Genomic DNA, 27,377 nt, shown 5'->3' with positions numbered 1-27,377 from the left:
TTGTATGTACATTATCCCCTCTGTTATTCATTATCTATATGGATCACATTAGGAAGGAAAGTAGTATTAAACCCCGATATCGAAATTGGAAATGTTAATCTCAGCTCTTTGCTTTATGCAGATGATGTTATACTTCTAAATAAATCCGCTACACGTCTGCAAGATTCCCTGACTAAAGTGAATAACTGTTGTAATAGTTATGGTATAAAGGTCAGCAATAAAAAGACAATGAAAATAGGCAGAAATATTGAAAATATCAAATGCATTGTGAATGGAAACCTATAGAACAAATAAAACATTTCAGCTACTTAGGCACGATTTTTAGTGAAGATGGTAAATTAAATATGGAAATAGACAACAGAATCAACAAATCTGGATATGGTAAGAAGTCAACTGAATAAATTTATATGAAATAAGAGAGAAATTAGCCAAAATACTATATTAGCTGTGTACAAGACAGTATTCAAGCCAGTTTTAACTTATAGATCTGAGAGCTGGGTGAGAAGTAAAACACTTGACCAAAGACTAGAGACTGCAGTTATGAGAGAAAAGGCTTAGAAAAATTTCCTCTAGTCGCCGACTAGACTCGAAACCAAGTCTTCCTTCTTGCGGCCAAGCGCGGCGGTGTGCAAACGCCACATCCGCTGAGCTACACAGGCTTTTATATATAATAATAATAAATATTCAAGTTTCTTACGAAGTTACACTTAAGCAATTTACAAATTCGACTTACGTAAAATTCAAGTTACGTAAAGGTTTATGGAATGCATTACTTACGTAACTCGGGGGATTTCTGTATTTGTCTCACACCAGATTTAACATTAAACCATCTTTCTGTACTTCCTTCAATTCTAACTGCTGACTTACAACTCAAATAAAGACTATGTATTGCTTGATATAATGTTCCATTGACACCATATAACTGTAGTGTATTGATTAGCTTCTCTCTTGGCATCGTGTCACATGCCTTTTCCAGATTTACAAAACTTAAATACAGATCTTTGTTATATTCCCATGATTTCTCAACTATCTGTCATAAAAGGAAAATCTCATCCTGACAGCCTCTATTTGGACTGAATCCATCTTGTTCTTCACCAAGCTTTTCTTCCACAATTCTTCTCGACCGTTTCTCAAGTATACTTGCATAAATCTTACCAGGAACACTCAGTAGGGAAATACTTCTGTAATTCTCACATTCAGTTTTATTTCCCTTTTTATATATGGGTACTATGAGAGCTCTGCTCCAATCATCTGGATTTGTCCCTCTGTCCAGACTTTCTGAACTATGCAGAGCAGCAACTGTAAGATTTTTATACCTCCATACTTGAGCATTTCTGGTCGGATATCACCTACTCCTGCTGCTTTTCCACATTTCAGGCTTCTCATGGCTTTTTCCTACAAGTATGAATATGTATTCCTGACTGCATGGCTGGTCAGTGTATTTTACCAGTGTACTGTCATCACTGCTTGTTTCATTTAGCAATTTTTCTAAGTAATTACTCCATACTTCAAGGATATCTTTTACTCCTGTTTTCATGTCACCTTTATCATCTCAAACTCCTTTTACAGTACTCTTTCCTCCATTTCTAAGCTTCTTCAACAACCTCCAGAATATCTTACCACCTTCTTGATATTTATTTTCTATGTTCTTACCAAAGTCTTCCCATGACTTTTGTTTACCTAGTTTTACACAGTGATTAGCTTTCTTACAGTCTCTGTATTCTCTAAGAGCACAAGCTGATTTATTTGCAAGGAACTTTTGATATGCTTTCTTCTTTTCTTTCACTGCCTCTTTAACTTCCTGTGTCCGCCATGGAGTTCTGATTTTTCTATCCTTACAGACAACCTCACCATATACCTCTCTGACTGAATCAATTAGTGTTTTCTTCAAGGCTTGCCACTGAATCTCCAAGGTTTGGTTTCTGTTCTCAAACTCTTTCATTTTTTTCTTCAATAATCTTTGTGTATTTTAGTCTACAGTTCACATCTGAGAGCTGCTCAACTTTTATTTGCTTTAAAACTTTCTTATATGTTATTCTTTTCAATATGAAATTCAATTTTATCTTGCTCAAGATTAAATAGTGTTCACTTCTAATTTCAAATCCTCTGTACATCTGGTGTCCTGCACCAGGGTGAAAATATCACTATCAACAATAACATAGTCAATGAGACTTTCTTATTCCTTGCCTCTTCTCTCCACGTGCACATTTTTATGTTGAAACATTGTGTTATTAATAACCAGTCCATGTCCTGAGCAGAAATCAAACAGGTATTTGCCATTAGCTTTGCTCTTTTCTCCAAATTTTCCCAAAATATTTCTGTATGTCTGACAATCATTTCCTACTTTGCTATTTAGATCCCCAACAAGGACCAACTTTTCCTTTTTCATTGTGTCAGTTACTTTCTCTAAAGCCTCAAAGAATTCCTCCACTTCTAGCTTAGTAGAACCTTCTGTGGAACCATAGGCACAAATAAGTCTCATTGTCTAGTTCCCCATTCTCATATTTTCCCACATCGCTCTACTTGAGACTATTCAAGAAGATTAGCTTCATAATTAGTGTTGAATACTATGGCTACTCCTTCTTTTCGTTGACTGTCATTGCCTGAATATAACATTTATTTGTATTTATTGCTCAGAAAGATCTCACAATTTTTTGCCTTTTTTTTTTTGTTTGTTTGTTTCAGTCACCCCTATTATGTCGATCTGGTACTTATCCAATTCCTCAGCTAACTCCATTTCTTTGCCATTCAGGCCTCTTATGTTGATAGTACCAATATTGAACTTTTGTGATGTTGAGTTGTGGTGGGTTTTAGGATTTGTTCCAGTATTAGTTTTCGCTGTATGCCCTGTTTCCCTGGCGAAAACAATGGGGTCTTGTTTAACCGGGCGACTCTCCAGTCGGCATGAATTTCTGTCATGTTGTACCATCATTTAGTTAATCAAGACCTGGAAACTCATAGAAGAAAGGCAAAGTTAAAATGATGTTTTTAAATGCAAATCCCAAAGCTAAAGAAATTCATTTGAACAATTATAGAGAGAACACAAGTTAGTTAAAAGATCTGTAGGAGAAAATAAGAGGAATTATGTGGATAGTTTGGCACAAGGAGCACAAAAGGCTGCAGATTTAGGGCACATATGAAGACTGTATGAGATGATAAGGAAAATGTGCTCTGAAGCAAAGAAGCAAGTAAATGCTATAAGAGATAAAGATGTTTACTGCTAACTGAAGAGGATAAGATTGTTAGAAGATGGAAAGAACACTTAATTAGGTTTCTGACATAATTAGATGTTCACTAATGGAAGAACTTCCTGTAAGTATAGATTTAAATATTAAAGAAGAATTACATCAGAAACCTATATCTAAAATGATATAACAAACATAATAGAAGAAATGAAAAGAAAGGATTTAAGCAATGATCTCATCTCCTCTCATTTTCCTTTTACCTTGCGGTGTCAAGGGTTTATTAATCATCAGACCTGAAACCATTCACAGGATTATGTAGCTCTACACCCCGGTGTATCCTGTGTCCTGTAGTGTTGAGTTCACAAAGCCGGTTTGCCTGCTTTGCAGGGATGAAAAATCCCCAGGATAAACTGGGGAAAAAACCATACTGTCCATTCCCAAGACCGGCTAACTTGGCTATGGCTGAGGAAGATCCTTCAGCTCCTCACATCAGCAACAAGAACTGAAACTAGGACACTCCTTTCCCAGGCATATGTTTGCGAAGCGCACAGCCACCAGGCTAACCATGCAGACATTTCAAGCAATGATAATATAGCAAAAGAAATGCTTAAGACAACTAAACAAATTGCTGCTGATAAACTGAACTTATCTCTAACAATGTGCTACAGGTGGGAAAGATACCTAAACAGTGGAAAGAAGCAATGATAATTATAATGGAAATAATGGAAAGGAGATCTTACTAGATATGAGAATTGGAGGGGAAATAGTCTACTGTCAGTACCTGCAAAAATTTTCTGTCAAATATTGATAAATAGGATTAAAAATGAAGTAGAGAAGACATTAAGACATGAACAAGCTGATTTTAGAACAGGTGGAAGTATGAATCACATTTTACTTTAAGGAATATCACTGAACAAAGCACAGAACTTAGAAGTCCATTATACCTATATTTTATAGATTTTGCTAAAGCATTTGACAGGATTGATAAAGAAACATTATGATTAATTATTAAAGGTTATGGAATTCCTGACAAATATGTGAGAATAATCAGAGAAATGTATAAGATATTTCACAGGGTTGTTTTAAAGTTCTATTAAATAAGCTAACATCAAAATCCCCTCCTCTTCAAACTGGGTCAGTAGGTTTCTCCCTGGTTACACATAAGTGTGATGATGAAATTTTTTATTTATTTATTTTTGCCAATACTGCTAGATTCATTATTCTGTTCCTTCATTTTTTTTTTTTTTTTTCAATTTTGATTAATGCCAACTAAAAGGCAAACTAATAGAAATATGTAAATAAGTGTCATGTGTGGACAAATAAGTGGTTAAGGAAAAAGAAGGAACCACTGAATAATTTCTTAAACAACTGGCAACTGCAGTCCTTGAAACAAATTGAGTGAGAAAGGCTCATACAAAGAAAGGCAGAATAGAATGGTATGAAAGATAAGAATGAGAATTTGGAAGTTTGAAGATGACCTTATCCCTCCTTTCCAAGTACAGAAACGTTCTTTAATTCACAGTAAATTTAGTTGGCAGTTTATTAGGAAGTACTTCCTAATAGTTTACATAGCCCAACTACACTTACTTGAGAAACCTAACAGACGACAGATGCTATATAAATGAGTTGCCAGAACTTAGTCAATGATAATGCCATTCATCTTCATCAAATTCCTGCCATGAACATCCTCAAGGGGTGTACAGGATATGAAGATACTACATGAAAAATTTACATCATTACTAACTTAATATCTACAATTTTCCTCCAAATCAGTCTGTTACTTGTCAAAACTCCAACATTATCAGATCTTATATTTCTATTGTCTAAGGTACTTTGTACTATATCAATCCAACTATATATTGGTCTTCGTGTGGGTCGTTTTCCCGTCAACATGGCAGAGAACACTTTTTTTTGCTAATCTTTCCTCGCCTATTTTGTTTAAGTGACCATACCACCTCAGATTAGCTCTGCTAACGCATTCCTGGATGCTGACAATGTCAAATTCTTGACTAATATCCTCATTTTAAATATGTTATTGCCATTAATGCCATCTGTTCATGCCTCTAATCTTTCTCAGGACTTTCATATCTATGGTCTCTAGTCTTTGGTCAAGTGTTTTACTTCTGACCCAGCTCTCAGATCCATAAGTAAAAACTGGTTTGAACACTGTCTTGTATACCATTAATTTAGTGTTCCAACTAATTTCTCTCTTATTCCATATGAATTTATTCAATTGGCTTCGTACCATACCGGCTTTGTTGATTCTGTTGTCTATTTCCATATTTAATTTCCCATCTTCACTAAAAATCGTGCCTAAGTAGCTGAAATATTTTACTTCTTCCACAGGTTCTCCGTTCACAATGCAGTTGACATTTTCAATGCTTCTGCCTATTTTCATTGTCTTTGTATTTTTATTGCTGACCTTCATACCATATCTATTACAAGAGTTATTCAATTTAGTCAGGGAATCTTGCAAACTTGTAGTGGATTTATTTAGAAGTATAACATTATCTGCATAAAGCAAAGAGCTGAGATTAACATTTCCAATTTCGATATCGGGGTTTAATACTACTTTCCTTCCTAATGTGATCCATATAGATAATGAATAACAGAGGGGATAATGTACATCCTTATCTCACACCAGATTTAACATTAAACCATCTTCCTGTACTTCCTTCAATTCTAACTGCTGACTTACAACTCAAATAAAGACTAAGTATTGCTTGATATAATGCCCCATTCACACCATATAACTGTAGCATAATGAATAGCTTCTCTCTTGGCACCTTGTCATATGCCTTTTCCAGATCGACAAAACTTCAATACAGATCTTTCTTATATTCCCATGATTTCTCAACTATTTGTTGTAAAGTGAAGATCTGATCCTGACAGCCTCTATTTGGCCTGAATCCAGCTTGTTCTTCACCAAGCTTTTCTTCCACAATTCTTCTCAACCTTTTCTCAAGTATACTTGCATAAATCTTACCAGGAACACTCAGCAGGGAATACCTCTGTAATTCTCACATTCAGTTTTATTTCTCTTTTTATAAATGGGTGCTATGAGAGGTCTACTCTAATCATCGGGAATTCGTCCATCTGTCCAGGCATTCTGAACTATGCAGTGCAGCCACTGCAAGACTTTTATACCACCATACATCAGCATTTATGGTCGAATATCATCCATTCCTGGTGCCTTTCCACATTTCAAGCCTTTGATGGCTTTTTTCTACTTCAAATATGGATATGTATTCCTGACTTTATGCCTGTTGAGTGTTTTTTACCACTGTGCTGTCATCACTGCTTGTCATCTCTAACTTCTTTTACAACACGCTTTCCTCCATTTTTAAGCTTCTTCAACAACCTCCAGAATATTTTGCGACCTTCTTGATATTTATTTTCTATGTTCTTGCCAAAGTCCTCCCATGACGTTTGTTTAGCTAGTTTTACAGTGTTTAGCTTTCTTACATTTGTCTCTGTATTCTCTAAGAGCACAAGCTGACTTATTTGCAAGGAACCTTTGATATGCTTTCTTCTTTTCCTTCACTGTCTCTTTAACTTCCTGTGTCCACCAAGGAGTTTTGATTTTTCTATCCTTGCAGATAACCTCACCACATGCCTCTCTGGCTGAATCAATTAGGGTTTCTTCAATGCTTGCCACTGAATCTCCAAGGTTTGGTTCCTGTTCTCATTTCATTTTTTTTTCGGTAATCTTTGTGTATTTCAGTCTACAGTTCACATCTGAGCGCTGCTCAACTTTTATTTGGTTTAAAACTTTCTTACATGATATTCTTTTCAATATGAAATTCAATTTTCTCCCCCTCCAGACTAAATAGTGTTCACTTCCAATTTCAAATCCTCTGTACATCTGGTGTCCTGCACCAGGGTGAAAATATCACTATCAACAATAACATAGTCAATGAGACTTTTCTTATTCCTTGCCTCTTCTCGCCATGTGAATTTGTGCACATTTTTATGTTGGGACACAGTGTTAGCAATAACCAATCCATGTCTTCAGCAGAAATTCAACAGGTATTTGCCATTATTATTCGCTTTGGTCTTTTCTCCAAATTTTTCCAAAATATTTTTGTATGCCTGACAAATCTGAAAACAAACACAAACTCAACATCACCAGAGTTAAAGATCGGTACTATCAACATAAGAAGCCTGAATGGCAAAGAAATGGAGCTAGCTGAGGAATTAGATAAGTACCAGATCGACATAATAGGGGTGACTGAAACAAAAAAAAACAAACAAAACAGGTGAGATCTTTCTGAGCAATAAAAACAAAATGTTATATTCAGGCAATGACAATCAAGGAAAAGAAGGAGTAGCCATAGTATTCAACACAAAATACGAGGCTGATCTTCTTGAATGGCAGTCAGTCTCAAGTAGAGTAATGTGGGCAAATATGAGAATGGGGAACTGGACAATGAGACTTATTTGTGCCTATGGTCCCACAGAAGGTTCTACTAAGGTAGAAGTGGAGGAATTTTTTGAAGCTTTAGAAAAAGCAACTGACACAATGTAAAATGAAAAGTTGGTCCTTGTTAGGGATCTAAATAGCAGAGTAGGAAATGATTGTGAGACATACAAAAATATTTTGGGAAAATTTGGACAAAAGAGCAAAGCTAATAATAATGGCAAATATCTGTTGGATTTCTGCTCAGGACATGGACTGGTTATTACTAACACCATGTTCCAACATAAAAATGTGCACAAATTCACATGGAGAGAAGAGGCTAGGAATAAGAAAAGTCTCATTGACTATGTTATTGTTGATAGTGATATTATCTCCTTGTGCAGGACACCAGAGTGTACAGAGGATTTGAAATTGGAAGTGATAACTATTTAGTCTTGAGCAGGATAAAATTGAATTTCATATTGAAAAGAATAACATATAAGAAAGTTTTAAAGCGAATAAAAGTTGAGCAGATCTCAGATGTGAACTGTAGACTAAAATACAGAAAGATTATTGAAAAGAAAATGAAAGAGTTTGAGAACAGGAATCAAACCTTGGAGATTCAGTGGCAAACTCTGAAGAAAACATTGATTGATTCTGCCAGAGAGGCATGTGGTGAGGTTGTGTGCAAGGATAAAAAAATCAGAACTCCCTGGTGGACACAGGAAGTTAAAGAGGCAGTGAAGGAAAAGAAGAAAGCATATCAAAAGTTCCTGGCAAATAAGTCAGCTTTTACTCTTACAGAATACAGAGACAAATGTAAGAAAGCTAAACAGTGTGTAAAACTAGCTAAACAAAAGTCATGGGAGGACTTTGGCAAGAATATAGAAAATAAATATCAAGAAGGTGGCAAAATATTCTGGAGGTTGTTGAAGAAGCTTAGGTATGGAGGAAAGAGTGCTGTAAAAGGAATTAGAGATGATAAAGGTGACATGAAAACAGGAGAAAAAGATATCCTTGAAGTATGGAGTAATTACTTTGAAAAACTGCTAAATGAAACAAGCAGTGATGACAGCACAGTGATAAAAAACACTGACTAGACATGCAGTCAGGAATACATATCCATACTTGAAGTAGAAAAAGCCATCAAAGGCTTGAAATGTGGAAAGGCAGCAGGAGTAGATGATATTCGACCAGAAATGCTGAAGTATGTTGGTATAAGAGTCTTACAATGGCTGCACTGCATAGTTCAGAAAGCCTGGACAGAGGGACGAATTCCCGATGATTGGAGTAGAGCTCTCATAGTACCCATATATAAAAAGGGAAATAAAACTGAATGTGAGAATTACAGAGGTATTTCCCTACTGAGTGTTCCTGGTAAGATTTATGCAAGTATACTTGAGAAAAGGTTGAGAAGAATTGTGGAGGAAAAGCTTGGTGAAGAACAAGCTGGATTCAGGCCAAATAGAGGCTGTCAGGATCAGATCTTCACTTTACGACAAATAGTCGAGAAAGCATGGGAATATAACAAAGATCTGTATTTAAGTTTTGTCGATTTGGAAAAGACATATGGCAAGGTGTCAAGAGAGAAGCTATTCAATACGCTGCAGTTATATGGTGTCAATGGGGCATTATATCAAGCAATACTTAGTCTTTATTTGAGTTGTAAGTCAGCAGTTAGAATTGAAGGAAGTACAGCAAGATGGTTTAATGTTAAATCTGGTGTGAGACAAGGATGTACATTATCCCCTCTGTTATTCATTATCTATATGGATCACATTATGAAGGAATGTGGTATTAAACCTGATATCAAAATTTGAGATGTTAAAGTCAGCTCTTTGCTTTATGCGGATGATGTTATACTTCTAAATAAATCCGCTACAAGTCTGCAAGATTCTCTGACTAAATTGAATAGCTGTTGTAATAGATATGGTATGAAGGTCAGCAATAAAAAGACAAAGACGATGAAAATAGGCAGAATCATTGAAAATGTCAACTGTGTTGTGAATGGAGAACCTGTGGAACAAATAAAACATTTCAGCTACTTAGGCATGATTTTTCCTGAAGATGGTAAATTAAATATAGAAATAGACAACAGAATCAACAAAGCTGGTATGGTGGGAAGTCAATTGAATAAATTCATATGGAATAAGAAAGAAATTAGTCAGAACACTAAATTAGCTGTATACAAGACAGTGTTCAAACCAGTTTTAACTTATGGATCTGAGAGTTGGGTCAGAAGTAAAACACTTGACCAAAGACTAGAGACCGCAGACATGAAAGTCCTGAGAAAGATTAGAGGCGTGAACAGATGGCATCAATGGCAATATCATATTAAAAATGAGGATATTAGGAAAGAACTTGACATTGTCAGCATCCAGGAATGAGTCAGCAGAGCTAATCTCAGGTGGTAAGGTCACTTAAATAGAATGGGAGAGGAAAGATTAGCAAAACAAGTGTTCTCTGCCAGGTTGGCAGCAAAATGACCCAGAGGAAGACCAAGATATAGGTGGATTGATACGGTACAAAGTGCCTTAGACGATAGAAATATAAGATCTGATAATGTTGGAGTCTTGACAAGTAACAGACTGAGTTGGAGGAAAATTGTAGATAGGAAGTTAGTAATGATGTAATTTTTTCATGTAGTACTGTCATATCCTGTACACCCCTTGAGGGTACATGGCAGGAATCTGACGATGATGATGACAATCATTTCCTAGTCTGCTATATAGATCCCCAAAAAGGACCAATTTTTTTCCTTTTTTAATTGTGTCAGTTGCTTTCTCTAAAGCCTCGAAAATCATCCTACTTAGACTGCCTGCCATTCAAGAAGATCAGCCTTGTATTTAGTGTTAAATACTATGGCTTCTCCTTCTTTTTGTTGATTGTCATTGCCTGAATATAACATTTTATATTTATTGCTCAGAAAGATCTCACCAGTTTTTATCTTTTTTGTTTCAGTCATCCCTATTATGTCGATCTAGTACTTATCTAATTCTTCAGCTAGCTCCATTTCTTTGCCATTCAGGCTTCTTATGTTGATAGTACCAATCTTTAACTCTGGTGATATTGAGTTGGGGTGTGTTTTCTGATTTGTTCCAGTAGCTGACTTTTCTCTGTTCGCCCTGGCGAAAACAACGGGAGCCTTGTTTAACAGGGCGACGCCCCAGCCGGCATGAAATTTTGTCATGCTTTGACCCTTAAGCACCCCTTGATAATGCACTTTGGGTTAGATATATATGTGTTTAATATACCACACAGAATGTAAGGAACTTGAATAAATTAAGTTAACTTCATATTAAGATAACATATTTTATCTCTTTGAAGATTTGGTTTTTTTTTGCTCCCAAAATAGAAAAACTGGTTAGAGAATATATGCAGATGACTGGCATCCAAAACTCCATCTATCTATATTGCTTATATTACCAAAGCCTGGAATAGATGCAAGAACACTATCAACACATCAAAAATTACTTAGAGAGAGTGATAGATAAAAGCACGAAACTTGCATCCTGTTGAAATGGCAGCCATGCATTCTAGTCTCTAGTTAAAGCTATTGGTTGTAACCTCAGACTAATACTGCTCCAACCACTACTACATGCTAATGGTACTATTTCATCATTACCTGCAGAAAAATACAACCGCCTAGCTTTCCACTTCTCTTCCAAGTTTTATACTATTAATTTTGATAAATGTCTCCCAACCATTCCAAATGCTAAACCCTCCATGCTCAGTTTGACCTGAGATCAAAAAAATTTGCTCAAACTAAATACCAAAAAGTCTCCTAGCCCTGATGGCATTCCTCTGAATGTCCTAAAGCTTTCTGACCCAGAGTTGACTCCTATTTCATATTATTATCTTTTTTTTTACACTGCCAGCTTTTTGACTGGATGCTTGCTTTGTGTGATGGTGGATAGTTTCATGTCTTTTAAGTATATAATTGATGCAGGGGTTCCACAAGGACTCACCCTATTCCTTCTATATATCAGTGAGCTGCTCCAGCAGGCTACCAATCCAGGAGTGCAACTAGCTGATGACAGCATGTTGCACTCCTCTACTTTATTTGACAAATCTAACAATGCACAAATCACCACAACCTCCAAAACCTTAACCACTACTACCTTTTTGTTCAGATCTCCAAAGCATTCATCAGTGGGGACTGGATAACTTGGTGAATTTAGTGCCAGGAAAAAACAGCTCAGCCTTACATCCACAAAAAAGAACACCTCTCTTCCAGCCTTACTTTTAACAACACCCAAATTTCTATGCAATATGATATTTACATTTACATTACTACGTGTGATGACATTTGAGGATGGGATAACACCAACTTTAAATCTCTCTCTTGGCACAAACATTAAAAATGTAGCTTCTGTGAAACCAAAAAATTGGGTTTTCTTTTTTTGATTGAGGTGTTACTTTTAAAACAAATAGCAAACTCAACCCAACGCTGAATATTTATATGGCACAGCAAGAGATACTGATACTGGACTTTGTAAAGAAAAGGATGGTCAGATTGAGTAATGACTCTTCTCTCACTAATACCCGTCATTTCATAAAAACACAGGCACTTAGTTTCTGCTGCTTGCATCTTCTGCAAATACTTCTGTAGCCACTGTTCATCCAGATTGGCATCAATAATAACCCCATTCTATGAAATCTGTTCAAACACACGTAGTAGCTAATCAACACTCCTTCACAGCACATCTACATAATCACAGAACAAATTTCTCCTTCTCTTGTTCATATCATTTCCCCTGCTTCCCACTGCAACAATCTGACATCTTATGTGTTTCGCAAGGACTACAATCCACAGTTTTTCAAGTTAAATAGTTCCCTTCTTGACCATCCACAGTAACTAGTGTACTATAAGTTGACTAATTTCATGTGGATGGGTTCCCTACAAAAAAAATGGGGAGAAAGGATTTAACCACACTATCATTATGTTAAATAGGTTTATATGAAGACAAGTTACTTCGGTGTGACAGGCCATTGAGTCATAAGACATAAGAGAGGGATGAGCTGCATTTATACAAATGAACAATTTTTGTACTCTTAAATACTGATCACCAAAACCATTCTACAAGTGGGAATATCATAAGAGGTGAAATCTGCCAGTAATAAAAAAAATTATTATTATTATTATTATAGAATACTGGGCATCATTTATAAATTTATGACAAAAAACACATGTAGGGATGTATTAAAGAAATGCTAATTGGTATTTCACAAAACAAGTTAATTGTTTTATGAAAGTGAAACAACTTATAAAACTGCTTTCCAAAAATACATTTCTCTGGCTCATTAGGTAAACATACCTCTTCTCAAAAAAACAAATTAAAATAAATAAAAAAATTATAAAAATAAAATAATATAAAATAATTGATATAATAAAAAACAAATTATTACTTACTGATATCAGCCAACATGCTACATATTTATATAAACAGATTTTTCCCCACAACCCAATTATCAGTGCCTTCTTCCAAATAGATAGCACCTATTAAAAAAAAATATTGGAGCAAATGTAATTAATTTTCACATAAACTTTAATGCAGCAGTTGTATATTATATTTACAAAGGTTTACAATCATCGATCATTAATAATTATTATTAATTAAGATTCCGAATACCACTAACATACAAGGGTGGTCTGAAACGTTCTCGGCCTTGACCATAGATGACAACACTATCAGCAAGGATTTTTTTTCTAAGTTGGTATATCTGTCATAAGCATCCATGTGAAATTGCAAGCCATTCTATTAGGTAGTTTGTTTTATACAGCTGTCTGTATCCCTTGAAATGGATAAAATTGAGTATCGCGCAGTTAAAAAATTCTTTGTAAAAGAAAGAAGGAAGAAAGAAGAAATTCATTAGAAGTTCATAAAAGTTTATGAACACTTTTCTCCTTCATTTTCGACAATTAAGAAATGGGTTGCTGAGTTTAAATGTGGCCATACCAGCCTTGAAGATGATCCACATGAAGAATGTCCAAAAAGTGTAACACCAGAAATCATTGATCAAGTGCACAATATGGTATTGGATGACTGGCGAGTCAAAGTGCGTGAAACTGCTGAGACTATAGGCATTTCAAAAGAACATGTAGAATATATTTTGCATGAAGAATTGCAAATGAAACTTTGTAAAAGATGGTTTCTGTGCTTACTCACAGCAGATCAAAAGCGCATTCGCATGAAAATCTCTGAAAGTGCATGAAGAGTTTTAACAAGAATAAAACTAATTTTGTGCATCGATTTATTACTATGGATGAGACTTGGATTCACCATTATACACCAGAATCCAAACAACAGTCAAAGCAGTGGACAGAAATCGGTTGTTCAGCGCCAAAGAAGACAAAGTTGGTTCTATCAGCAGGAAAGGTCATGGCATCGATGTTTTGGGATGTTAAAGACATTTTGTTTATTAATTATCTTGAAAAGGGTAAAACAATAACCGGGGAATATTATTCCGATCTTTTAACCAGACTAGATGAAAAAATTTGTGAGAAAAGACCTGGTTTGCAGAAGAAAAAAAAATCATCTTTCATCAGGACAATGCACCTGCCCACAAAGATGTTTTGGCAATGGGAAAATTAAGGGATCTGCACTATGAATTGTTGGAACACCCATCCTATTCCCCAGATTTGGCTTCCTCTGACTTCTATCTCTTCCCAAAACAAAAATTCTTCCTCGCTGGTCAGCATTTTTCTTTGAATCAAGAGATGATTGCGGCTGTAGAGGGCATTTTGCAGATCTTACTGAGAACCACTACAGGGATGGGATAATGGTGCTGGAGCATTGCTGGAATAAATGTATTAGTCTTAATGGAGATTATGTTGAAAAATAAAAATAATTTTGAAATGATAAATTTGCTTTTTCATTGTTAGGCCGAGAACTTTTTAGACCACCCTTGTACTGATAAGCAAATCAATATTTGTACTAGCATACAGAAGTTGATGCATTATGAGTCACCTCAAGTTGCCTTTATATGTATTACTTTTCAAGTGGAACATATCAATATTTGGCAAGATAGCTGAAGCTCTTGAAAACATTACTTTTCCTTTGCTATAATGTAAAAATGTGGATATTTGTTTTGCTTTAAAAACACATATGAACCTGCCTTTGCACTAGCTAATGCAAGTTTTTGAAAGTGATACCATTATGACTGTTATGGACTAATAATGTTATTAGTCCGTAACAGTTTCTCTGCTATATGATGAGCTATGTAAAAAACATGATATGGGAAGAATTTTTGCTTTCTTTTAATGCTCTTTTATAGTATTATTAGTCCATAACAATCATAATGGTATCACTTATGATACCTTCTTGCAGCATTTGTAGTTGTTTGCTTGCATAAGTAATAATTAGTGTCATCTACAGATTGTATATATAATAGATAAAGTTTTCTCATTTCACTCTATAGATGTTAGTAATTTGTTGTAGCCATTTTAGTAACTAATTATATATGATAACTATGGGTTCCATCCCTTGGTTCACTGTGTATCTCTAGCTAGCTCACCACTTTACAGTTTGTTAAAAAGATGTACAATATACAGGGTGTCCACAAATGTTTACCCTGATTATAATATATTATAACTTTTCAGTGGATACTTGAAATGGAACACAAAGTTAGACTTCAATGCATAACACATGGAAAAAAGTGTCAACGAACAACTTCAGCATGTGCACCGCCAGTAACACGTCTAGGGGTGTAATGTCCGGTGACCTCGGGGGGCATGGGATTGGACTGTTAGTTATCATAATCAATTATCTTGTAGGCTGCGCCATTGTTATTTATATACTATATACTTATGAGATGAAATATTATATAAATTTCTTTTACTAACAATTATTTTTATTTTTGACTCCGAGTGTCCCTATATGTTATTATATTTGCACAAAGAGTTCACTCCAATTGGTGCAATGACTTTAACTCACTCTTTCAGAATCCAACTAATCATTGACTCAATACCAAGTACAAAATAAACACATTTAATAAAACTAAAACAATATATATACACTTCTAGTAATAATACATAACTATAACTACAGATTATATGGATCCAAGGCCTTATTTAAAAAATATAAACTTACTCTTAAGACTAAACACTTTTTCTTTCACAATCACAAAAAAATGTTCATAGTCTTTTTCTCTTTCTGTTAAGGCTCTTTTCCAGAAGTTATACAGCTCTGTACTTCATTTTCAGGATCCTTTTCATCAATCAATATAACATACATAAAGTCTTCTTGACTATATCCTGTTTTCCTTTTAGTAGTAATACTCATCAGATCAGGCACCCTTAATACCTAAAAATCTTCTTAATCAATATATTTTCTAAACTTTCACTTTCAGGCATCCTTAATACCTATAGAATTTCCTTATCAATATTTTCTCTAAGAAAAACATTCACTTTAGAATGTAAGCAACAAGTTCTCCTTTCATTCACAATACTAAATTGACAGTCTTAACTTATTCCACTTAAAAACTTACAGTTTCAAGATTTCCTTTTATTCATTACTTATTTCTCCTTGAAACCTAATATTTTCACTATTCCCTTTTCGGAATTCATTATGAAATTTCTTTTGACTGCCGCACACAAAAAAATCATCAAGTTCCTTCTAACTTGAATATTTACCGTTTACCGGCCAATTTATAAAAACTTATAGTTTCAAGATTTCCTTTTTATTCTTTACTTATTCCTGCTTGAAACCTATTTATTTTCACTATTCCCTTTTCGGAATATATTATAAAACTTCCTTTGACTGCCGCACACAAAAAAATCAAGTTCCTCCCAACTTGAATATATCTCGGCCAGTGTTCTAAAAAACTTTCCGAACGCTCTCTTGTTTACAACTGTAACTTGGATACGCAACGCTTTCCTTGTCAGCTGTCAATCACACATCAAGTTCTCTCCGGGAGCATGCGCACTTCACAAAAGTCAGAAACTACGCACTGAAATAAAATGGCTGACTCGCTGTATCCATCAGCGCTAAAAGAAAGTCTTTCACAAACACAAAATTCAACATTTTAAAATACAACAAACTTTCTTATAAGTAACATAAATAATCAGTTTAGTAAGTACTTCAATATTTTTACTTCCTTACATGTTACTTCTAATATAACATTTTCATAACGAGCACATCACAAGTGCAGACACTGCGTGTATGAAAACAAAAACTAACAAGCATAATTAATACGTAAAAATAATCAGAATTTTTAATATGATTATTTTTACAGGACCATCTCTGCAATCCAGATTCAGGAATTCTCAATTAAGACAATTGCAAACATCACGAGACTAATGAGGGAAGGGGGACTCCGTCCTGTTGAAAGATAACATTTGGTTGCATCTCCTGTAGTTGGGAAATAGCATAATTATTGAGCATGTCTAAGTACACATTTCCATTAATTTCTTTTTCAAGAGAGAATTAAGGGACACTCACTCGATCAAAGATTAGTCCATGCCACATATTGAGTTTTGGACTAGCTCGAATGTGTTCTCTTATGGCATGTGGGTTTTCAGATCCCCAGATCCTTACACTGTGTCTGTTGACTACTCCACTCACGTGAAATGTTGCCTCATCAGAGAAACAAACACGATGCAAAAAATCGTTATCCTCATCAATGCGGTTCAAAATTAAGTTAGCAAATTCTTCACACCACCTTGGACGATCATCTGGCTTTATCTCCTGGACAATTTGGACTTTGTACGCGAACAATTTCAAACATTTGCGTTGGCACTGTAGCTGGAGATTTTGTTTCTGCTAGCCACAGAACACATTGGGCTTTTTCCTGTACTGAAGCCATTTTTAAAGAAAATCAGCAGCAGCGTTCCTGGTGGCAAAAGCAGTATACTGAAGATACCAGTATAGAAACTTTATGAATGCCCAAGTTTACATGAAACAAAATTTATTCAGTTAATTTCATTGTTAAAATATAGCCAGTTAAAATCAGGGTAAACATTTGTGGACACCCTGTAGTTGTTTGAAGAGAATCAAGGGGGATGAAGTGTCAAAACATTTTTAGTGGATATTATTATTATTACATAACACATCCAGGGAGTCCTAAGACTCATCGAGGGAGGGCTCCTACTCTACAACTCTTCGTCTCCATCAATCCACCAACTGTAACTACCTTCATCATCTTCTTCAATGCCATCTGCCACCAACCACCGCAACTAGTATTTCCACAGACAATCACAAATCCATGCCTATGGCGGGATTCGAGCCCACAGCCTTTTGGCTAGAGAGCAGATATTAAATTAGTGTTTTAATCTCTATCTCCTTGATTCTCTATACACAACTATATACTGTACATCTTTTTAACAAACTGTAAAGTGGTGAGCTAGCTAGCTAAAGGTGCATAATAAAGCACGCACACACACGAGTGTGCATATGAATAAATGTGATTTTTCATATCAAAAACATTCTACATTTGGAATAATATATTACTTCCAGTTGCATTCTCTAAAACTGGGACTCACTGCACCAGACTAGCCCATGTTTTTATATTTACTGTAATGTAAATCTGAGGCCTTTTAAGTAAGTGAAGAGAAATTTGATTCTTGAGTATGCATAGGCTGGCATCTGCTGTTACAGACAAATAAAAGTATAATTCATGACACTGTGACCATCTTTTTGTGCAATGTTAGTGATTTCATTTGCTGGTAAAAAAAACAGCTAACCAATGTGCATTTTCTAAGTAGAAACAGATTATATTTGTAAAGCAGATTCTTAAAGAACATCATTTTAATTGAAATTAATATCATGAAAATTAATCTTAGGGGTCCCTTTAAAAATTTTACTGGATGGTGTAGGAACTATGAACAGCACAAGTCATCTACCTAATAAAAAAAAATAACATTAATATCATGAAAATTAATCTTAGGGGTCCCTTTAAAAATTTTACTGGATGGTGTAGGAACTATGAACAGCACAAGTCATCTACCTAATAAAAAAAAATAACACGAACACAAATGAATGGATAAAACATTATTATCCTATGCTATTACCTATGCCCTTCAAAACAAACATTATTAGCAAGAAGCTTTCACAGAGTTGACTGAATGATACCAGTCATACAGCATGCCAAACTTAAACCAGGAATTAAGACTATGTAATAAAGCACTGTAATATGTAAGGCTAGAAAAATGATGTGCTGGCTCACTAATCATGTAAATATCTCACTAGCAAGATATCAGCCTTGTAGTACCAGGGTCACTTAATATACCATAATCACATATTTAATCCTGGATCTGGTCAATCAATAAACTTTTGTTAATGCCATGGCTAATTTTAACTCTGTATAACTACCAGTACTGAAGCAAACACATTAATTACCTTTATATTAGTGTATTTACCAGTCTGTGAAGAAAAACTTCATGTATTTTATAAGTGACTTTTATTATTATTAATAATACTATTGTTTTTTCCATGCTTCTGACACTTATATATCATAAATTACTTTTATAGAAAAAATAAAACAATTTTTTTCATCTGATATAAATAATTGGTGAAAACAATCAATATCATAAAAATCCTCAATAATACTAATAAAACCATTAGGGCTACAAAACTATATTAGTGCGCTTCTGAATTCCAAATGGCTCTGAAGCATTGCTGGCTGGACAGGGCAGCCACTAAGAAAACAATTAAAAAGCATTTATTTCAATTTTTTTTTTATATAATACAATACAAAGTTTATTATTTTCATCATGTATATCTAATATTTATAAGTACTGTATGCAGTTCAAGTATTACTATGATATTTTCTGTTGGTTATTACATTTATTTTTGGCTGATTATTTTGTTATAGACAAAAATATTTTCCTTATATATATACAAATAAAGTGAAATACATTATCAGATAGTTTTCATAGTTTATAAAAATGTTTAAAATTAGTTAGTTCTACAATTTTTTTTTTTATGTGTGTAACCAAGAGCCATAGCCATAATGGTTAAAGAAAATTAAATTAGCTCGACACAGTCACTGCAAAATCCAGTGACTGTATCTATGAGGGCTCACAGAACGTGCGAGTCCTTCCTCCTTCTCCCTACTATGTATTAGGCCTACTGGCCTGTTAAAGAGCTGACTTGAGCTCTTCTACGTTGTATCCATCCCGAGGACAAGGTGACTAGCCCTATGCCTCCTGGTATATTCTATGGCTGTAGCTGCGTGTGTTCATGAGGCCGGTTTGACTGCTTGTGGGAGGAAAACCCCCAGATAAACTAGGGAGAAAAAAACCATGGTTGCAAAGCGCATAGCCACTAGGCTAACCATGTGTTTGCTCCTCATATATACTTGTTAATATATTAGAATCATAAATGGATATAAGTAAGTTATAGTGATCTCTTATAATATACGTTTAAAATAAAGGTCAACATTATTTAGTCCCATAAAGTAGTCTCTCAATCTTTTTGTGAAAACATATTTTGAGATTATTGATTTGATTTCATTTGGTAGTTTATTGTAGCTGCTTGTTGCTAGCTATTCCAGAATTTATGAAAAATTTCTGTTTGCCTTGGATACTACCAGCAAGTTCCTGCCACAGCATAAACCATAGTCTACATTATATACCGAAAAACTTATAACGTTCTTTATTACATATAATACACAACCATAGAGATAGAGTTTCTATAATGGCAAACAGATCGTTGGTTGAATGTGTGAAGTCAGTGATGGCTATAGCTCTAATTATTCTATTCTGTATTCGTATCAATAGAAGCAGATTGTTGTAGTAATCTCCATCCCAACAGGTGATGCCATATTGCAGTAAGGAATTTAATCAAGAATAGCATAAGAATCTTAAAGAGTGCTGCATTTACAAGTTTTTTATCATAATATATTCTGTTAATTATGAGCCTCAACTTATTTGTTAAAAATGTGATGTGGAAGTCAAATACTTGACTGATTTTGTTTTTTTGACTAAGCTACAGTTACAATTTTCCATATCACTATATTTCGTTTCATGCCATTTTATGGTTATATTATGATCTAGCTTATCTGCTAATGTGAAGTACATATATCTCGTTTTATTGGTATTAATTTTAAGACCATTATTGCTAAACTACTTATTTATATCATTATATCATGGTTAATCCAATTTTCTAGATCCTCAAGGGTTGTTTCGGTGTATACTAATGCAGTGTCATCAGTGAACAATATCATTTTGCCAAAATGATAGTTTCGTGTAAATACAAAAGTTCACCTTAGATATATCAAGAAACATGACTGGTGTGTGCATTCCTTTATTTATTCCACTATAAACTGTTTCACGGAACTCCAATAGCGCTTTTTCATTACTGTATCTGAATCTAAACCTGTATTGATTATTTAGATAGCTATTTAATCGTTTTTTTATTAGGATTTCAATAACCTTTGAGATTGTGGATAGTATAGACATTAGTCTGTAATTTTTGATTTCATTTCTGTTACCTCCTTCAAATAGCAGAATAACTGAAGCAATTTTTAAGCGTTCTATACATTTTCTGTGTGCAAAAGATTTACTAATAATATATTTAAAAAACTTTAAGTTATATTTAATGATAATATTTAGTTTTTCGACATTTCTATGGCCACATCCCATTTTTTTTAATCTGATTACTATGCTGTTTCGACGAAAGGTGAGATAACTGATCTCATACGGAGGTGGTAACTCGGGATAAAAAAAACCTTCAAAGCAGGCAAACCGTTCCCATGAACAAATATGGATTACAATCATAAAATATATACTATGGCAAAGGCAACGGGAAACCATCTTGCTCATAATCATCTCCCTAGCATGGTAGCATATAGCTGCCTCCACCAGCTATATGCTATGGCTGAGGGAATAGGATAAGGACTACACTGTTTACATCATCTTCATTTATTGCATATAGATACATGGAATTCTTAATCCATGGAAGGTGGCTCACATACTTTATTCTCTCTGTAAAATCAAAATCACAACTACCATAGTTTGTAAAGTGGTTGCGCATTTCAAGTACAGCAGTGAAGTCAGTTTCGTTAAGTATAGCAGTTGCCCTCTGGGAACTCGTGTTTTCTGCTTTGTATTACCAATTATCATGTTAACCAACCCCCATTCTTTACTTTTATCATTCATTCAAGAAAGAAATTTCATTAAGAGATAACGTTCTTTTGCCTGCTTTATTTTTTCCTTTAAGTGTTTAGCAAAAATTTTATAGTCATGTTCAAACATTAGATTGGAGGGATTCTTCCTATACTTATAATAGAGCTTTTCTTTCATCCTTACATTATTTTATCTGTTATCCAGCATGTGTGAACATCCTTTTTCATAATAACTCTTTTGTAATACTGCAATGTGCTGTCTGCATATTTAATCATTTTGATAAATTCCTCATATAACTGATTTGAATCTAATATATCATTATGAGGACACTGATAATTTTTTATTTAATACTCACATTTATTATAATTGTTGCCAATTTTGAATTTTTCATTACTGCAAGAAACCCATGTGTAGATAATATAATTTTATATTCTTCAATTTTGCTAATATTCTTATATAAATTGAAATTTATATTCCCCATTAGAGAGCCTGTGTAGCTCAGTGGATGTTGTATTTGCACACCACGGCACTTGGCCGCACGAAGGAAGACTTGGTTTCGAATCTAGTAGGTGACTAGAGGAAATTTTTCTAAGCCTTTTTTCGACTGGTTCCCGAGTTAGTCGATCTCTGGCACGGGCAAGCGGATTTTTCCTCCTGGAAACTCAAGAAAATCGACCGTAGAACCCACATTATTTCAGACATTAAATATATTGTGTTAGGGACCATGAGATGGTGGCACATTTGAGCCGTCTCTCTTCACTGTGTACCGCTTAATTAGTGATAGCCTTGGGCCATCTATCTCTGATTGGTACCAGTGGAGATTGAACTGCCCACTCAGTCTCCAAAAGTTAGATAGGGCTAAAATGGCCTCGCCTACTCCCGTATACGGAAATAAAAAGGCGTTAGCTGATTTTTTTTTTTCTTTTTTGATTCCCCATTAGTATGACATTATTGTGTTTTAAGGTCTTTAGGACATTATTTAGCTCTGATAGAAATAATCAACTGGGCCATCGTGTGCATAGTATATAGCAAATATAAGTATATTCATTAATGTGTCATAAATCATTAATTTCAGCACTATGCATATTTGATTCCAGGTTCATAAAAATTAAAAGTATTTTTCCTAGCATACAGAATTAATCCACTTGAATGATTATACATTTTGTAATTAACAAAAGAATAATTATCAATTTCAAGTTGTTTGATCCATATTTCACTTAAGACTAGTACATCTATATATGGTTCGATTTCTGTGAAAAGTAACATTAAATCATCAAAATTTGACCTTAAAAATCTAATATTTACATGATAAGTTGGTGTTCTTAGATGAATTTGTAGTACCAAAAATCTTTTTTTTACAGAGGTTAAATTATATTTAGAGGTTAGATTATAGTTTTTTACGGTTGACAGTTGCACCAAGATCTAATTTATTCATGTCCACTCTTAAATCCATTTAGGTCTTCATTGTTCCAGTTATTCATAGGTAATATTTAGGTTTATTGCCTTCTTTGACTGTGTTCGTCTTATGTTTTTATCTGTATCACTTTTGTGATACGGATAATATATATAGCAAATATAAGTATATTCATTACTGTGTCATAAATCATCAATTTCAGCACTATGCATATTTGATTCCAGTTTATGAAAATTAAAAGTTTTCCGGGCGTACAGAATGAATTAATCCAAATTAAATGTTGTCATCCTTTCTCATGAACAATTTACTGTCTCTTACCCATACATACTTGATTGAACCACTTGCTCTCTTTTGTTTTGCTTCATAAAGAAGTTGCTTATTAACATCCCAACTGGCCATGACGTCTATAGATGTCCAGCTAAATCTGGATATAATTCTGTAACACCTATTGAATAACATGGATAAGAAGTGCAATTTGGTCTTATTATTTCATCCACATGGCCTGTAGGGAGGTTAAGTTTGGCCAAGTGGTCATTTACATAGACGGACAGGTTTTTTTAATATTCTTACTCACTAATTGGATAACAACTGGCTTGATGTCCAATTTTTCAGTTATAGCATGTATATTTTCATTACGAGCTTCTGGTAAACCATTTATTTCGATATTGTTCAACCTGGAGCACTGCTAAATATCATTAACTTCCCTTCTCAAGTTGTTCATTTGAGCTTTCAGTGTTTTATTTTCATTTGTTAATTCTGCATTTTTAGTGCACAAATTCTTGATTAGTTTTTCATTGCATTCGGCTTTGTTCTTTAAATCCCGAAAGAATGTAAAGCTGGACTCCAGTGATGACTTCAAAAGAGTGAGGATTTCAAAAATAAAATTTCAGATCTTCATTTGGACGTTTCTGATATCATGATCAGTTTAGATGTTGTTTCTTTATTTACAAATGTGCCTCTTTCTGAAAGAATTACTCTTCAAATTACTACAACAGGAATTTCCTTCAGACATTGTAAATGTATTTGATTTTGTAATACATTCTGGTTATTTTTCCTTTAAAAATAAGTTGTATCAACAAATTGAAGGAACATCAATGGGCAATCCTCTTTCTCCTGCTATCTCCAATTTCTTTATGGAACATTTTGAACAACGTATCTTTGACAACATTTCTCCCAGACCTACTCATTGGTTCAGATATGTCGATGACATTTTTGCTGTATGGAATGGCTCTTCAGATGAACTTCAACAATTTCTCACTAAGTTAAACGCACTTCATCCCAGAATCAAGTGTATCCTATAAGTAGAATCAAATAAGCAGTTAGCCTTTTTAGATCTTCTAATTCTTCGCCAACCAGATGGTAACCTGCATTTCTCAGTTTATAGAAAGAAGACTCATACAGGCCATTATATCCATGCGAAATCTCATCACTATCCCAGTCAAAAGGCAGGAACTACTGGTTCATCGGGACCACTCCTTTTGTTCTTCAGACGATCTTTTACAGAAAGAACAACAACATATAACTTTTTCCTTTCTATCTAATGGTTATAAGAATTGCTTCAGTAAAAGAACTTTGAGTAGTTTTAATATGTCTTCCTCTTCAAACACAGAAGAAATAACGCGCATTCCTATCCCTTATGTACAAGGCATCAGTGAACGTATAGCAAAAGTTTAAAAACCACTGAATATTTTTGTTGTTTTTCGACCGTTTAGAAAAATCTCCTCCTTTCTCACTTCTCCTAAGGACAAGCTTCCACATCTTAATCATCCAGGTGTCTACCAGATTCCGTGCTCTTGTGGATTATCTTATTTCGGACAAACGGGAAGATCTGCCTCTATTCGGCTAGAAGAACACCAATCTTATATTGAATACTTTAAACCTGAAAAGTATGGACTTGCAGAACATGCCATCTTCACTAGACATAGAATTCATTGGAGAAAGACAAGAGTTCTTCACAAAAGTCAACTCCTCATGGAATGCCTTTATAAAGAAACATGTGAAACTCTACTTCATTCTCCTAACTTAAACAGATCTGACGGCTTACGTGTATCCCCTTTATGGGAGCTAGTACTTTACAAATCAGCTAATCTTTCCTAACTTTTTATTGTATTGATATATATATATATATATTTTTTTTTTTTAGGAAATTTACTGACCTTTTTAGTTATCTTACACCAGCTACTTAGGTGGCGCTTTTTGGAATTGTCTAATTTGAGCTTAATATGTACTGAAGATGCCTGTGATACACAGGCGAAAATTATACTATTAAATAATCTTTGTGAGTTTTTATCTTTAATTTCTACTTTAACTGCATTTAGATCTTCTAATATATGATCTTTGAAGTTTCTTAGAAAAAAAACTCATGTCCGCTTCCTTGTCATCTTTATTTAATGCTTTAGTTGAATAGTCGCTGCTAGTATTTAGTCTATTTGTATAATTGTCATTTTTGGGAGAAGTATTGTTACAACTAGGGCATTTCCATTTTAATTTCTTGTCCTCAGACGTTTTTTGAAAATTAGACTCTAATATCTATACATTCAGAATGATAATATTCATGACATTCCAAAGAACATTGCAGTAATTTATTTTTGTCTATCTTACCTCTGCTATAATTTATATAAATTTTTATATTTATAAATATAAAATAAATATATTTATAAATTATATAACTGATTATAAATTACAATCAATATCAAGAAATAGAAAAAATTAAAAAATATAAACACAAATGGATGGAACACATTGAAAGAATGAAAATTATTCAAAAAATATAGTAGCATTTGTAATGACCAGCATTCCCCAACAGATGTGATAAGTAATGTAAACATACAAAAATCTATTTATGACATAAAACAGAATCAGCATTATGAACATAAAATTGACAACTAAACTGAAATTTCTCTTCTGATTTTTTTTATTTTATTTCCATCAGCTAAAAATTCCCACTCATCACAGATGAGCAAAAAAAAGGTATTTTTCAAGCCCTGGTGACCTAGCTCCAATAATCCAAATGTGAGATGTGAACCGAATCTGTAAAATATAATAGTGTTAGCTTAAAAAACAATGTCTGTCATTAGCAAGCCAATTTTCTTTTGTTTATTTGTGCTTTCATATTTAAATATCTGACTCTTTATTAGACGTGAAGATGCTGAGGAAATACAGAGATTTTTCTCATGCTTATAATAAATCAATACATTTAATATGTGAGTTCTGCACCAAATACTGTTTAGTACACCCACTGTCCAAAAAGAAACTGAACTTTTCGAAAATAGAAGAAACTAGTGGCGCCATCTGTTGTATCTTTTTGTTGTCAAAAGCGACAACCTTCATTAGTGTTGCATCAACCGTTTATGACATTTGTTTCATTAGAAGCCAAATTATAGAGCCAAGAGTGACAGTGTGTTTTGACGAATGGAATCACGCATCCAAAAAGTGCGTGATTCCATCAAAGAAAACCCAAAATCGTCTATGAGATTGATTGAAAATGAACTGGGAATACCAAACTCAACTGTGCACAACATTTTGACAGAAAGTCTGAGCCTTCGTAAATTGAATTCACGATTTATTCCCCAAAAAATGTATCGAATTGAACACTGCAAGGACCTCGTTAAAACCACTTGTAAGGACTCAAACTTCCTTGAAACTATCGTTACTGGTGACGAAACGTGGTGTTTTGAGTATGAGCCCGAAACAAAGCACCAGAGTTCTGAGTGGATACCACCAGAAGAGGGGCATCCGAAAAAAAAAAGTCACTTGGAGAAGTCAAAAATAAAGACAATGCTGATATGTTTTTACGATTCCAAGGGCATTATCCACAAAGAATTCGTTCTGCCTGGTCAAACGATCAATGGTAAGTTTTATCTCAAAGTTTTGAAGTGACAATGAGAATTCGTCATGTATGGCATGAATATCACGATGTAGGTCACTTTTGAACGATAATGCACTATCTCATCGTTCGAACATTGTGAGACAGTTTTTGAGCAAAAACCAAGTTTGTGTGTTGGATCACTTGGCGTATTTACCTGATTTAGTACCCTGTGACTTCTTTCTCTTCTCTCGACTTCATTTGCCGATGAAAGGAAAGTGATAAGACACCATTGAAAATGTTCAAGCAGTAGTAACCATAACCCTCAACAGTATCCCAAAAACTGATATAAAAAACTCATTTAATGAATTAATTGACCATGCCAAACACCGTATCGAAGCTGAGGGAGAGTATATTGATTGAAATAAACGATTTGAATAATCATAATTGGCCCATTTTATTTTCTATTAAAAGTTCGGTTTCTTTTTAGAGAGAGGGTGTAGTAT

The 27,377-nt window shown here is 34.3% G+C and overlaps 1 protein-coding gene across 1 annotated transcript in view; it reads right to left on the bottom strand.

Annotated features, from left to right (window-relative positions):
* Positions 1 to 27,377, bottom strand: part of nes (lysophosphatidylcholine acyltransferase 3 protein nessy) — a 389,051-nt gene that overhangs the window by 117,079 nt on the left and 244,595 nt on the right. Inside the window, exon 9 of the mRNA XM_090408067.1 lies at positions 12,998 to 13,084. Within this exon, the coding sequence (XP_090264193.1) occupies positions 12,998 to 13,084 (87 nt within the window). The remainder of the gene's footprint in view (positions 1 to 12,997; positions 13,085 to 27,377) is intronic.

Source organism: Typopeltis vanoorti, chromosome 18 (assembly GCF_054136105.1).
Source record: "Typopeltis vanoorti isolate ZY-2024b chromosome 18, IOZ_Tvanoo_1.0, whole genome shotgun sequence".
Classification (NCBI taxonomy): Eukaryota; Metazoa; Arthropoda; class Arachnida; order Uropygi; family Thelyphonidae; genus Typopeltis; species Typopeltis vanoorti.
Note: the sequence above shows the minus strand (reverse complement) of the source record. Positions and strands in the feature narration are given on the sequence as shown.